The 13,916-nt window shown below is 46.2% G+C and overlaps 1 protein-coding gene across 3 annotated transcripts in view; it reads right to left on the bottom strand.

Moving 5' to 3' along the window:
• LOC116952667 (interleukin-1 receptor-associated kinase 3-like) overlaps positions 1-10,237 on the bottom strand; it is a 38,740-nt gene extending 28,503 nt beyond the window's left edge. For 2 of the 3 annotated variants that reach the window (XM_032972234.2, XM_032972235.2), the window contains exon 1: positions 10,009-10,235. In XM_032972234.2, the coding sequence (XP_032828125.2) occupies positions 10,009-10,141 (133 nt within the window). In that variant the 5' untranslated portion in view covers positions 10,142-10,235. Of the gene's footprint in view, positions 1-10,008 lie in introns of all 3 variants that reach the window. The other variant, XM_032972236.2, reaches the window with a different exon arrangement.
• Between the last annotated feature and the right edge of the window lie 3,679 nt (positions 10,238-13,916).

The following is a 13,916-nucleotide window of genomic DNA, read 5'->3' as shown; positions in this document are numbered from 1 at the left end:
AAGACACCTGTCCACAGAATCAATCAATCAATCAGATTCCAAACACTCCACCATGGCCAAGACCAAAGAGCTCTCCAAGGATGTTAGAGACAAGATTGTAGACCTACACAAGGCTGGAATGGGCTACAAGACCATTGCCAAGCAGCTTGGTGAGAAGGTGACAACAGTTGGTGCGATTATTCGCAAATGGAAGAAACACAAAAGAACTGTCAATCTCCCTCGACCTGGGGCTCCATGCAAGATCTCACCTCCTAGAGTTGCAATGGTCATGAGAACGGTGAGGAGTCAGCCCAGAACTACACGGGAGGATCTTGTCAATGATCTTAAGGCAGTTGGGACCATAGTCACAAAGGAAACAATTGGTAACACTACGCCGTGAAGGACTGAAATCCTGCAGCGCCCGCAAGGTCCCCCTGCCTAAGAAAGCACATATACATGCCCAATGAACTTCTGAATGATTCAGAGGACAACTGGGTGAAAGTGTTGTGGTCAGATGAGACCAAAATGGAGCTCTTTGGCATCAACTCAACTCGCCGTATTTGGAGGAGGAGGAGGAATGCTGCCTGACCCCCAAGAACACCATCCCCACCGTCAAACATGGAGGTGAAAACATTATGCTTTGGGGGTGTTTTTCTGCTAAGGGGACAGGACAACTTCACCGCATCAAAGGGACGATGAACGGGGCCATGTACCGTCAAATATTGGGTGAGAACCTCCTTCCCTCAGCCAGGGCATTTAAAATGGGTCGTGGATAGGTATTCCAGCATGACAATGACCAAAAACACACGGCCAAGGCAACAAAGGAGTGGCTCAAGAAGAAGCACATTAAGGTCCTGGAGTGGCCTAGCCAGTCTCCAGACCTTAATCCCATAGAAAATCTGTGGAGGGAGCTGAAGGTTCGAGTTGCCAAACGTCAGCCTCGAAGCCTTAATGACTTGGAGAAGATCTGCAAAGAGGAGTGGGACAAAATCCCTCCTGAGATGCGTGCAAACCTGATGGCCAACTACAAGAAACGTCTGACCTCTGTGATTGCCAACAAGGGTTTTGCCACCAAGTACTAAGTCATGTTTTGCAGGGGGGTCAAATACTTATTTCCCTCATTAAAATGCAAATCAATTTATAACATTTTTTACATGCGTTTTTCTGCATTTTTTTGTTGTTATTCTGTCTCTCACTGTTCAAATAAACCTACCATTAAAATTATAGACTGACCATTTCTTTGTCAGTGGGCAAACGTACAAAGTCAGCATGGGATCAAATACTTTTTTCCCTCTGAGCTCTGAGCTAAATAGCTCATTTTCAGAAGTAACCTGGCCACAAAAGATAGCTCAGCAAAGTGGCTTATCATGTAGAAATTTATTGCAGCCAAATAATTTAAACGCAGGTTTCTAAATGTGGCGGGAAAAATCCGGAGGAGACCCGGAAAAAATCCACGCGACCGCAGGGCGAGAGAACACGCAAACTCCAAATATACAGGCGTCAGGGTCAGAATCAAACCCATAACCTCCTGAATACCAGGTGAAGTCGTTACACCATCGTGGCACCCACCACCTTCAAAGTTTACAACAGCCCTCCATGACCCACATGTCAACTAAACAAAAGAGTAACTTGCAAATTTAGTTCAGCAACATATTTATAACCGAGGGACAAAAATGGCTCTCGGAAACCTTTGGCGGCCCACGCATTGACACAAACCTTTGACCGCGTTATGACCGCTGGGCACTATTCTTTGAAATGCTTCAAAGACAAATGGTATATGAGGGCGTGGCTGGACATGCTAAACTTTAAAACACAATGATGCCAGCTTAAACAAATACACCTGAAAAGCACGAAACATAATTTACGGACCATCTTTAAGTGGCAGGCGTCATATGGCCAAGAATCATGTGAAATGATGTCGCGGGGACTGCGTGAGGTGCACACGACGTGTGTGTCGTAATATAATTGCCAAAGATCCTTGAATATTACCAGGAGCTGGTGGTTGGAATACCAGAAAGTAAACCAATATATCAAAAAGGCAATGTTAGACCCACCAGCATGCTACCATGCGCCAGTGTGTTAAATCACTTGCTGGCAAAATTTAAAATACTCTGTTTTTTTCGGTAAAGTCACGTAGGTAAAATAAAATAAATGAAAACAACTAAATTAAATCACGACGTTTCGGAGGCAACACAAGCTTCCATCTTCAGGTGGAACAGTCACAGCAAAACAGCTGTATCAAGTGAAGAGCTCTGGGACACCCGAGATTATATACAGGTTAAGGGGGGGAGCCAGGAAGGGACGTGGGTGGGGGGGAGGGCTACGTTAAGCCGCCTTTTGTTATGCTGCAGGGGGGGGGGGTTCTGGGGTAGCGGTGGTGCAACTACACGAAAGCAAGTACAACTCCCTTTTGTTATGCTGCAGGGAGTTCGGGGGGAGCGGTGGTGCACTGTACAACCATTTCCATTTCTTCCAGTGGGTTATACCCGCTTTCGTGCAGTGCACCACCGCCCCCGAAACCCCCTGCAGCATAACAAAAGGCGGCTTAACTTAGCCCTCCCCCCCCACCCATGTCCCTTCCTGGCTCCTCCCCCCCCCCTTAACCTGTATATAATCTCGGGTGTCTCAGAGCTGTCCACTTGATACAGCTGTTTTGCTGTGACTGTTCCACCTGAAGACGGAAGCTTGTGTGGCCTCCGAAACGTCGTGATTTAATTTAGTTGTTTTCATTTATTTTACCTACCTGACTTTACCGAAAAACCAAAGAGTGTGAATCCTTGCAGTCACGAAAGCTTCAAATCTAGAATAAATTAAAAATTTCAAGTTCCTCTACAGAAGAGGAAATGGATACTTGTAATAACAATACAGGTCTTGTTGAAGAGTTACCAGTCGCATGCTTAGGTTGTGAAGTCACAGAATTTATGACTTTTTTTCCAGTAACTCTCAACATCACACTTGGCTTCAGTAAATAAAATATCTGAAGTACACGTGCCAACCGCTCACAAACACCACCCTTTATGCTCATTATGCAGTTTAAACCGAATATTAAAACATAGGCAAATATTCAACTCATTTCCTGCTTTAATGGGGGCTGAGGAGATGCTTACAACCTGTTTAGTCCTGAGCCAGTGGTGGACATTACACGTTCCTCTGACGAGGATGGACGGGGGAATTTTATCCCAAGGACATCCACTGTTGTCCTATTATTTCACGGAGGGGGTTCTCGTTTTATCTACACTCGGAGAGATGGGCTGAGGTAACCTTCAACCAGGATTGAAACTCACAACGTTGTGATTGTGAGACGCGCACTCTGCCACTGAGCGAGACGGGTTTTTCACATTAAATTTGAAACGACAACGCGTCCATTCTAAACTGCCGCCGGTATTGAACACAAGGATCGCCAACACACTCCGAGCACTGATATTTATCCTGGCAGCCAACTTGAAGCTGCCATGAATGCCAAATACCCTGGATGAGGTCTATAAAATAACACAAGACCCCTTGCTAGCCTTAGAACATTGATCAATGACTGCACCAGAATTAAATTTTGATTTAAAGCTTTCGTGACTGCAGTAATTCATATTCTTAGCTCTTTCGGTAAAGTCACGTTGAAGGGAAACAATAAAATAATAAAATATAAAACAATAAAAAAATTCTCACGACGTTTCGACCATAACACCTGATGACGACCGTTTGTGTTATGGTCGAAACGTCGTGATAATTTTTATTGGTTTTTATATATATTTTATTATTTTATTGTTTCCCTTCAACGTGACTTTACCGAAAGAGCTAAGAATATGCACCAGAATTGATTGAAGAAAGCCTGAGACACTGTGAACACCAGTTTAGCTTTTGCTTGTACTTAATCTATTCTATTGATATTTTTGAATTTTGAAAAGCATTGGGGCCAATGGGTTGTGTAAAGATTATTTTTATTTATTTTATTATGTGCAGAGACAAATATATGAGGAAGACATTGTTTGGCTATCCAGTATGTACTGGTGGGCGAGTGGCTGTGCCAACCAACACCAAACCCCCATAAGTTGACTTTATAGGGAGGTTTTAAAGTTCGCCTCGAATGCAAAACAACACCTCCGAAAGGATGCAGTTGAACTTCAACAAGCATCTCGCCATCTCACGCGTGGACGTCCGACCGAACAGAAGGGCCAGGCGGCATTGACAGCGGCGCTGCAGGTTCATCACAAGTTGCTAGCACGCCGCGGTGTGCACGCGCAGGTGATTTCAATTACAAAAAAATAAATGACACACACACGCGAACGCGAGTGAGTTGTCACCATATGAATAATAAATCAAAGGACACACGAATGGCAAGACACTTGCAAACATAGTTTTGCTTATATCAGGGATCGGAATGCACGTGAATTATTTCGGTATTTATCGAATGCTTTTACAAGCGTGGCCTTCAAACAGTTAGAGCGCCACACACAATAAACACAAATCATTAAATATTTGTCCCTGGATTCAGACAAACATTGCCTTTTCTCGTTCATTGTTAATGTTTTAGCACGACATTGCCTCAAGTATCTTGATTTTCAGAGTGAGTTCTACTCAGGAGAAAGTTGACCAGCCGCGTGTTAATATATAACAAAGTATTCATTAGCGTCAGGATGTAACTAACAAAATAAATAAGTACACAAATACACCTCCTTCACTGATCTGTCCCTCCACATAAATGTGCTTTTATAAATGTGCTTTTAACACATCCCGTCAGCCACGGAGCCTTCTGGGAGTGCGTAATTTCATCAACATTGGGTTCGTCCTCATCAGCAGATGCGATTTTCATTGTTTCCACTTTCCTCTGCCTTGGGCCAATATACTCAATTAGTGCACAGCTTTCGACCACCAGTCTCTCACTGGCACAACAGGCAAATTCTGGAAGAGTTTGTCCTTCCTCAGCAACTCCGATCAGCGCGGTTGGCTACGCACGGTGGTGCGAAAGAAGTTCAACATGCGTACAGTAACATACATAACGTTCATGTTTTAAGTTGGTGTATTTTTAAAGTCTTTCATCAACTGCCTTTGCAGACGCGACTGATGGTGTGCATAATCCAGCAATGAACCCTGGATCACAGTGCGACAGCGCGCAAACCGCTGCACCATCTGGCAGTGCAGATTTCGCTGTAATTTGCATACCGTTCTTGGAAACATTTCCAATGGACTTCATCGGGATGCCCAAAAACCACACACTTGAGATCAACGCTAACAGCTCGCAACAAATTACTTGGGAATCCCCGAGTATTAGCACAAGTGTGCACAAGTGCTTACTGCTGGCAGAATGGGCCTTGTTAACCATTAACGACCCATTTGTCTAGCCAATGACCATCAACCAAGTGTTGACCCAGCAGCCTAAACTAAAACTCGACTATAAAATGAACTATTTTCTATTTCACTTGGCAAGGCCCACTGAGCTATATAGCTCTTATTCAGAAACGACCTGACCACAAATTATAGCTCAACCAAGTAGCTTATTACGTGGAAATGTATGGCAGCCAAACACTCTAAATGCATGTTTCGAAATGTGGAGGGGAAAACTGGAGGACCTGGACAAAAATCGACGTGACCACAGGGAAAGAGACGTGCAAATTCCAAATATACAGCAGGCGTCAAGGTCGGGATCAAACCCACGACCTCATGTATACCAGGCAAGGTAGCTAACGTTTCCTAGCCACCGTAATGATGATAGTGAGAGACGTGCAAATTCCAAATATATAGCAGGCGTCAAGATCGGGATCAAACCCACCATATCTCCTGTATACCACGCGAGGTAGTTAACATCTCCTAGCCACCACAGCACCAGGCATCGGCTCCACTGGCCCGTGCTCGAAATGAACAGGGCAACTGCATGGCCAGCGAGGGCAGATGGGGACATCCGCGATAACCCAAAACGTGATTCCAGAGTTCACATCGGGCATTTCACCAATATGGGTTCAATCAAGCCTGACTGCTGAAGATACACCGAGTGTCAAAACCGGTCCCGAGTTTGCTTGCATTGAACCAATGCTGCTGGAAAGACGAACTACCGCAACATTGTGCGGCCAATGGGAATGTGTAAAATAAGCACTTTATTATGCAGAGACACAAATATGGGAAGAAGGCATATTTATCCCGTTATTAACATTCTTCACCAAAAATACACGCCATGTTTATTTCGTGTAAATGCGGAGGACTGGTGCAGACCATGATTAATAATTTGTGGAGGATTGCCTTTATGACCAAACTGGATGAGAGACGGGGCAGTGCCCATTGCAAACCATGATTCTGTGGTCCGGCACGGCCAGTATGCAAACATAGAATAACTGTAGACTGTAGGATATATAACGCGTTAATACTTAACGTGAGTAGTGAGATTGCAGAGAGGCAATGTGGAAAATGCAGCAAAGAGCAGCCATTAAGAACACTCAAATACTATAACCATGGTTCAGCATAAGTTAAACAACCGCTTCTGCTCACGAGTGAATTAAAGAGGTAAATGTTACAACCTCAAATAACTTTTGTACTCATGCAGAATAAAGTAAACGATGTAACTTATTATGGAAAGTGAGACTCGCTTCATAAAACACGCGTTAAGAACTTTTAAATACTTTACACCACATGCACGCACAGGTGACAGATGCAATCACATCGCATGCACAAAGACGCCAGTGTTGGTTTCCTGCAAGCACTATTCTGTTGATGAGACACTGAATGTTGAAACTGATCTAGTTTGCACTGAGATTATTATTATTATTTAGATTATTTTGGTGCTATAAATGTTCAAATGATGGGGCGACTTTGGTGACCTATCATTTGTGGCCAGGTCTCTTCTGTAAAATAAGTGAATACCTCAGTGGGCTTTGCCTGGTAGGATGGGGATGGTTTAGTTTTATTTCTTTGTGTTTGGCTGATTTGTTTACCTCTCTTGTACTTTGCAGTACTGTCCTGTTTTGTATTGTTTGTTGTTGTAACGTTCTTACCCGCCCCTACTGGACATCTGTGAAAAAGAGCTTTATAGCTCATCGGATTCCTACAAATCTAAATCGATATTTTGATTCTGGCTGTGTTGCACCAATGCTGCTGCATGTGTGCATGCCCTGAAGGCCATGTGGCTGATGAGAATTGTAAAACAATACATGTGAAGGGGAATATTGTCTGCTCATTTTGTTACCGGCATTCTCCAAAATTACGTCAATTCTTATTTTGTGTTTGGGTACTAGGGAGCATCTTTTACGTGAATATACAGTATGCCGATAAACATCTGAAGGTCGGCCAGTTCAAGCAGGCCTGACGAGACACGAGATGTCTAAACGCGTCCAAAGTTGGCTTGCGTTGAACCCTAAAATGTTGCATTACCTGAAGGACATGTGGGTGATGCAAGATATAAACAATACTTTTATTTTGACAGATATGTGAAAGAGATATCGTCTGATTATTTATTTTATCCCGTTTTAGTTGCAAGCACTTTGAGGCACGTGCTGCTATCTCGCCCCTAATTCACGAGCTTGCAGCTGGCACAACCCCCATACAATGGATATCCCTCCCGAGCGTGGGCGCCTCGGTGGCGAGATGTTAGCTCCCTCGCCTGGTATGCAGGAGGTAGTGGATTGGAACCCGACACTAACACCTGTATATTTGGGGTTTGCATGTTCTCCCCGTGGTCGCGTGTCCTCCGGGTTTTCCCCCTACACATTAAGAATCAGCATGCGTGTAGAGTATTTGGCTGCTATGAATTTCCACGTGACGATGAGAAAATTCGTTGGGCTATGTTATTTGTGGCCAGGTTACTTCTTGGAAAACAGGTCCCTGCAGGGTGGGCTGGTAGGAACATTGGAATTTTGCGCAATTTTATGACATTGTTACGTAAAATTGTGCAAATTGAGAGCGTCTTCCCACCTTTTTGCCCTCAAAATCGTTGAGGGTTCTTCGGACAAATTATACACCCAACAGCACGAGATTTCACTTCGTTAAAGTATTGAAAGGGGACGGACGGACACATTAATCTATTGCAGGCTGGTACACTCAGTTTACAACTTCGTTCCTACCAGTAAAAAAACCTATATAGCTCAGTGGACCTTATCTAGTAAAAAAAAATTTTGACGTCTAAATTAAACATGTTCCAACAGTACGTCTAGGCTAACAATGTAGATGAGCAACGCCTTGATGCTCATTGAGCAGGGAGATTACTCAACTCAACATTACCAAAGCACCTAACGATACCCATTTGATATCTCACATTTTCGTGCGATAGACAGGTGACAGAAAGCAAAGTGCAGTTACGGGTAGCCATGCTGGGCACAACCATGCAAGCCATAACTGTGTTAATATGACTTAGGCGGAAGATGGGCAAGTATTCATTAGTATCTGCAAATTCATTACGACCCATGGCACCAGACCCCTGAGGGGTGAGGGTTTTGATTTTCAACTTAATTACTGTTAAGGTGACTGGTTAGACGTCTGACGGGATCAGTGGTCTGTCGCCCACTTCAGTAAGAATTCAATTTCCGGTTGACTGATTCATAGCGTTACTCGTTAAAATCCTGGTTCATCGAGCGGCAGAATGAATGGTCGACAACCACCTCCTGAAATAACAACGTGAAACCACCTTTGTTGAGAGGGAACACGAAAGAGCATTGTGTAGACTTAGATGCACCGCAGCCTATGACCTACTAAGCAACCGAAACTTTTCAAATAGTATAAGCTCGAGACGGTCGATCCGGGTTTGCGCTTTGATTGCCGATCACCATACACAAAAAAACTGGTGTTAAAGGGAGCTGCGGGGGCCTGTGTGATCAACAAGGAACAGGGGGACATGAAAATCCACTTGTTGTAAAGTAATATTGCCGAACGTCTATGCGCTCGGAAATCACCGACCCCTTAACTGGGGCAGTGCAGTAAATTATTGTCGAACGGTGTAGGAAAGACTGCACACGCACAAGTAAACGCGTTAATATTTTAACGAATCAACAGCAACAATGGATTAACCCGCTCGCACTCGTGAAAAGCACTCTCACTCATTCACTCTGTTGATGGGAATACATAACTGGAAGCGAGGCTCCAGAACTTTGATGTGTTGACAAGTGTATAAAGTGTAACAAATCTTACTTTCTCCACATGATTTCCGTGCGTTGTCTATAGAGTATAGACGGATCAATACTCTTTGGTTATATTGGATAAAGTCACGTAGGTGAAAATAAAATAACAAAAAAATCACGACGTTTCGGCCACAACACAAGCGGCCTTCATCAGGTGAAGGGACGAGACTGTCTGGAGGACAGCGCTGGAGTGAGAAAAGCCACGCTTTGATCACGACCTTTAAGCTTTTTTTGTTTTATTTTCACCTACGTGACTTTACCCAATAGAACCAAAGAGTATGGATCCTAGCAGTCACGAAAGCTTTAAATCTAGAAAAGTATAGACGGATCCACCTATTGGCAACCGTATTCTCCGGATTGTAAGACGCACAGCAAACTCGTGGTCCAGGTGTCAACACGGCTACATCCACATCTCTTCACAAAAGACAAAGATCCCCCGTGTAGCCTTAACGGACTGTCCGACCGCACCAGGTACTCATTTGAGGCTGAGTCGACCTAGGGGAGGCCCCAAGACCGGTAAAGACAATCGTCACTTGATGTTGACCGTGAATCGAACTCGGGTCGCCGGGTTCGCGTAGCGCTACGAACCCACTACACGACCGCTCCAGCGAAAATCTCGTGACAAACACAGAGAGACGCAGTCACCAGCATTCATCGACGCGCACATACAACTTCTAATTTAAAACACAGGGGGATACGAGAAGTATCGTACCGTAATGTTAAACGCATTCAAACTGCTCGAGCGTAAGCCGCACACCTCTTACGACTCGTAAAACTTAGCAGGGAGACCGATTCCCACCAGCCAGCCACCCGTGGCAAAATCCGCGGAGAACGAGACGCGAGGGGCGGCGGGTTTCTCAGGCGAGACCGAGGATGCCGCGGCAAACCCTAGGCCCGGAGGCAGCAAATCCGCCGATCCCAGTTGGGAGACGTAACTCACCCAGGTCGCGCCACCCCATGGGGCTCTCGCACGTGTCCATGATCCTGCAGAACTCGTCCAATACGAGCGGCCGCACGTCGTAGATATATGTGGAGCGGCTGAGGGCAGAGCCCCGCCGTGGCCGAGAATCCATCGCTCGCTCGCTCGCTCGCCCGCCCGCCCGCCGCTGCCGCCGCCACTGCTGCTGCGGACTCGCAAGTCAACTCGGAGGGAGCCCCCCGGGCAGGAGTGGGGGACCGGCGTCACGTGACCGGCACGGAAGTGACGTCGGCGCCCGGTATATAAAGCGAGCCGCCATGTTGCCTGGGGGTAGTTGTTGGTGTAGGCGGGGGAGGGGTCATGTTGGGGGTCATGTTTGGTTTGGGTCTTGTCAAGTCGCGTAAATAGGTTCAAATACAATCATAAAACTACGACGTTTCGATCGCAACACAAGCGGTCGTCGTCAGGAAAAGGGGGTTGGCTTCTAAAGGCAAACTGCTTAGGAAAGGTTTAAAAATGGGCTTAGCCCAAGCGTCAGCAGCATGGGCGGGGTAGCTATAAACGTTAATGTGAGAGATTAAAAAAAGGTTGTGCCTCAGCGTGTAGGGGATGGCGAGAAGGTGATGTAGGGTGGCGTAAGAGGTGATGGTAGTCGTGGGCAACGATGGTGCTGGTGGTGGGTCTCCACCAATTAAAGGGCTGCCAGGTAATCATTGCACCTGCTAGAGGTGATGGTAGTAGTGGTTAGTGAGAGCCAATGAAACTTCAAGTGTCGGTGGTTCTCCAGCTAAATCCTCAGTGGTAGAGTGTTGCGGAATCTCAATGAATATAGAAGCGTCTACAACAGCGTTGCAGTTTTGAAAAAGAGTGAAGTGTTCTTGCCAGCGGGAGATGATTGCATTTTTGTCTTTCAAGATTTCTGTCCCATCTTTAGACTGGAGTGGGGCAAGGCCCTGTTTTTGATGGTCCATATAAGACTTTGGGTTGCTTTAAAAAAATGTCATGTGGGTTATTGGAATCTGCAAGATGTTGTATTTCTTCTGCTTTGTTTCTGAACCAGTTGATCTTCAGTTCCCGGATTTTAGTTTGTGCTTCCGATTTGGCCTCCTTATAAGATTGTTTTTATTATTATTTTACATGCTTTTATTTAACTCACTCCGTCTGTTGTATCCTCAAAAAATAAATCTTGTAACTCAATTTTTACACACTTCCCAATGTGCTATCGACTGCAAACTTGAAATACCTATGTCATACTGATGACAATACTATATTCTATCATAAAAAAAATCCAAAACATTTTAAAACATTTTACACGCTATTATTTAACTTACTCTGTGTGTTGTATCCTAAAATCTTGCAACTCAATTTCAACCGTCTTCCCAACGTCGTATCGACTGCAAACTTGGTATAGGTATGTCATACTGATGACAATACTATATTCTATCATTGAAAATTTTAAATATATTTTTTTAAACAATATTTTTTACGGCTCTAATTGTCCACGCTCAACTCACGTTGCCTGTAAATCACCACCACGGTCCTAAACGTGACGGCAAGCGTCAGGGAGCCACGCCGAGGGGCGGGGGATGTGGAAGGAGGGGCGATGGGGGGAGGGGGCAGGGGGAGGGGGCAGGGGGAGGGGCAGCTCGGACAGTACATTTCATTAAAGCGTGTTTTTTTTTTAAAGTATTTTTAAATATTTTATTTCTGTCCAGACTGTTTGTGTTGTTGCCAGGCGATGAATGCTTTCCGCTTTTTGTCAATGAGGCCTGTGATTTTCTGGTCGTCATCAAACCAGTCAGTTTTTCCTTCTTGGCTAGCCAACGTTGTTTTCACAGCTGGTGAACACATTCCTGCGGAGGGAGCTGGTAGTAGGAACGTTGGTTGCTCGGTCAATGGCCAGGGTCAACGGCGGCACCACGTGGTGTATTCCGCAATTAAGCCCGACTGTGAGGGCGGGCACAAGCCGGCGTGAGTAGGTTAAACGTTGAGTTTTATAAGGGCACCACGGGGCGACCAGCCCCTCCCCACCCTGCCCCACCCCTCCCACCCCTCCCACCCAGCCCCTCCCGATCCAGCCCCTCCCCACCCAGCCCCTCCCCACCCAGCCCCACCCCTCTCACCCCCCACCCAGCCCCTCCCCTCCCTCCCCACCCAGCTCCTCCCCACCCAGCTCCTCCCCACCCAGCTCCTCCCCACCCAGCTCCTCCCCACCCAGCTCCTCCCCACCCAGCTCCTCCCCACCCAGCTCCTCCCCTCCCAGCTCCTCCCCACCCAGCTCCTCCCCACCCAGCTCCTCCCCACCCAGCCCCTCCCCACCCAGCCCCTCCCCACCCTCCCCACCCAGCCCCTCCCCTCCCTCCCCACCCAGCCCCTCCCCACCCTCCCCACCCAGCCCCTCCCCTCCCCACCCAGCCCCTCCCCTCTCTCCCCACCCAGCCCCTCCCCTTCCTCCCCACCCAGCCCCTCCCCTCCCTCCCCTCTCCACCCAGCCCCACCCCTCCCATTTTTGGATGCACGACGGACGGACGGACACAATAATCCCCTGTGGGCTGGTGGTGTCACCAGGAGGTTCCTACACAGTAAAACTGCCGTCTTCAGTTGTGTCCAGTACTCATAAACATTTCCTGAAGCCTGGTTGGTGCTGAGTCTTTGAGCTAGTTGTTGTGTATAGTAGTGAAAACTGACGTGAGGCTGGAACAGTTTAGTGGAGTTTATAGTAGTGTATAGTATAGTGACGCGAGGCTGCAACAGTATAGTGTAGTAAGAATAGGGTTACCCCTTTTTTCTGGCAACAAAATAGGTGTTAAGATTTTGATTTAAAGCTTTCGTGACTGCAGGGATTCATATTCTTGGTTCTTTCGGTAAAGTCACGTAGAACGGAAACAATAAAATAATAAAAATATAAAACAATAAAATTCTCACGTTTCGACTGCAACACACGCAATCATCATTAAGTGCTGTGGTTTTCACACGTGATGATTGCTTGTGTTGCAGTCGAAACGTCGTGAGAATTTTATTGTTTTATATTTTTATTATTTTATTGTTTCCCTTCTACGTGACTTTACCGAAAGAACCAAGAATATGAAAAGGTGTTAAGATATTAAAACACCAAACTGAAACCTTTTACAAGGAATCATATCTGCATTAACCACGATATTTGTGGTCAGACTGCAAAAAAAACACTGATAATATGTGCATTGTCTTTGAGCTGTACGCCTTTTGGCGGCCTCTGGTCTAACAACATTTGAGACGAGGCTCCAAAGAAAGCTGTCTCTGGTATGGACCAATCAGTTTCAAAGTCAATGACATTATCAGATTATGTTTTTTGTTTGCTAAAACATCTTTCTGCCCCTCCCCCCGCCCATTCCATTTGACCACGAGTATTGTGGTTAAATTGAGTTTCCAGGTCCATACGGCGTACAGCCGTTTCAATACGGGCAAATAAATGTCTTTGTGTGTTTCTCCCTTGTGATGGGACTCTGTAGGATGAACTTTGATGTTTATAAGGGCATGGAGTGACCAATAAGGTCTGAATTGGTCTGTAATAAGGTCGGGACTGATAAGGGGTTCACAGGTTTGTAGTGAATTTGGCGGGCCACGCATAAACAAAGACAAATACCCCCCCCCCCCCCCATATAGCCTTAACGGGCTGTTGGGGCAGGTGCTGTTAGCGAGCACCTATAAAGGCCGGCACGGTACACAAGGTGGGTGGCCAGCACCACGCCCTGCCACCTGTCTCCCCAGTGGCAATGTTTACTACACATCGCACCAGATACTCATTTGAGGCCGAGTCGACCTAGGAGAGGCCCAGGACCAGGTTAGATAATCGTCACTGGTGTTGGCCGTGAGCGGGTATCAAACTCTGGAAGCCGGGTTCATAGCGCAGCGTAGCGCTCACCGCTACACCGTCACCACGGTGCTTGTGC

This window comes from Petromyzon marinus, chromosome 48 (assembly GCF_048934315.1).
Source record: "Petromyzon marinus isolate PM22_M1 ecotype Great Lakes invasive population chromosome 48, UKy_Petmar_22M1.pri1.0, whole genome shotgun sequence".
NCBI lineage: Eukaryota > Metazoa > Chordata > Hyperoartia > Petromyzontiformes > Petromyzontidae > Petromyzon > Petromyzon marinus.
Note: the sequence above shows the minus strand (reverse complement) of the source record. Positions and strands in the feature narration are given on the sequence as shown.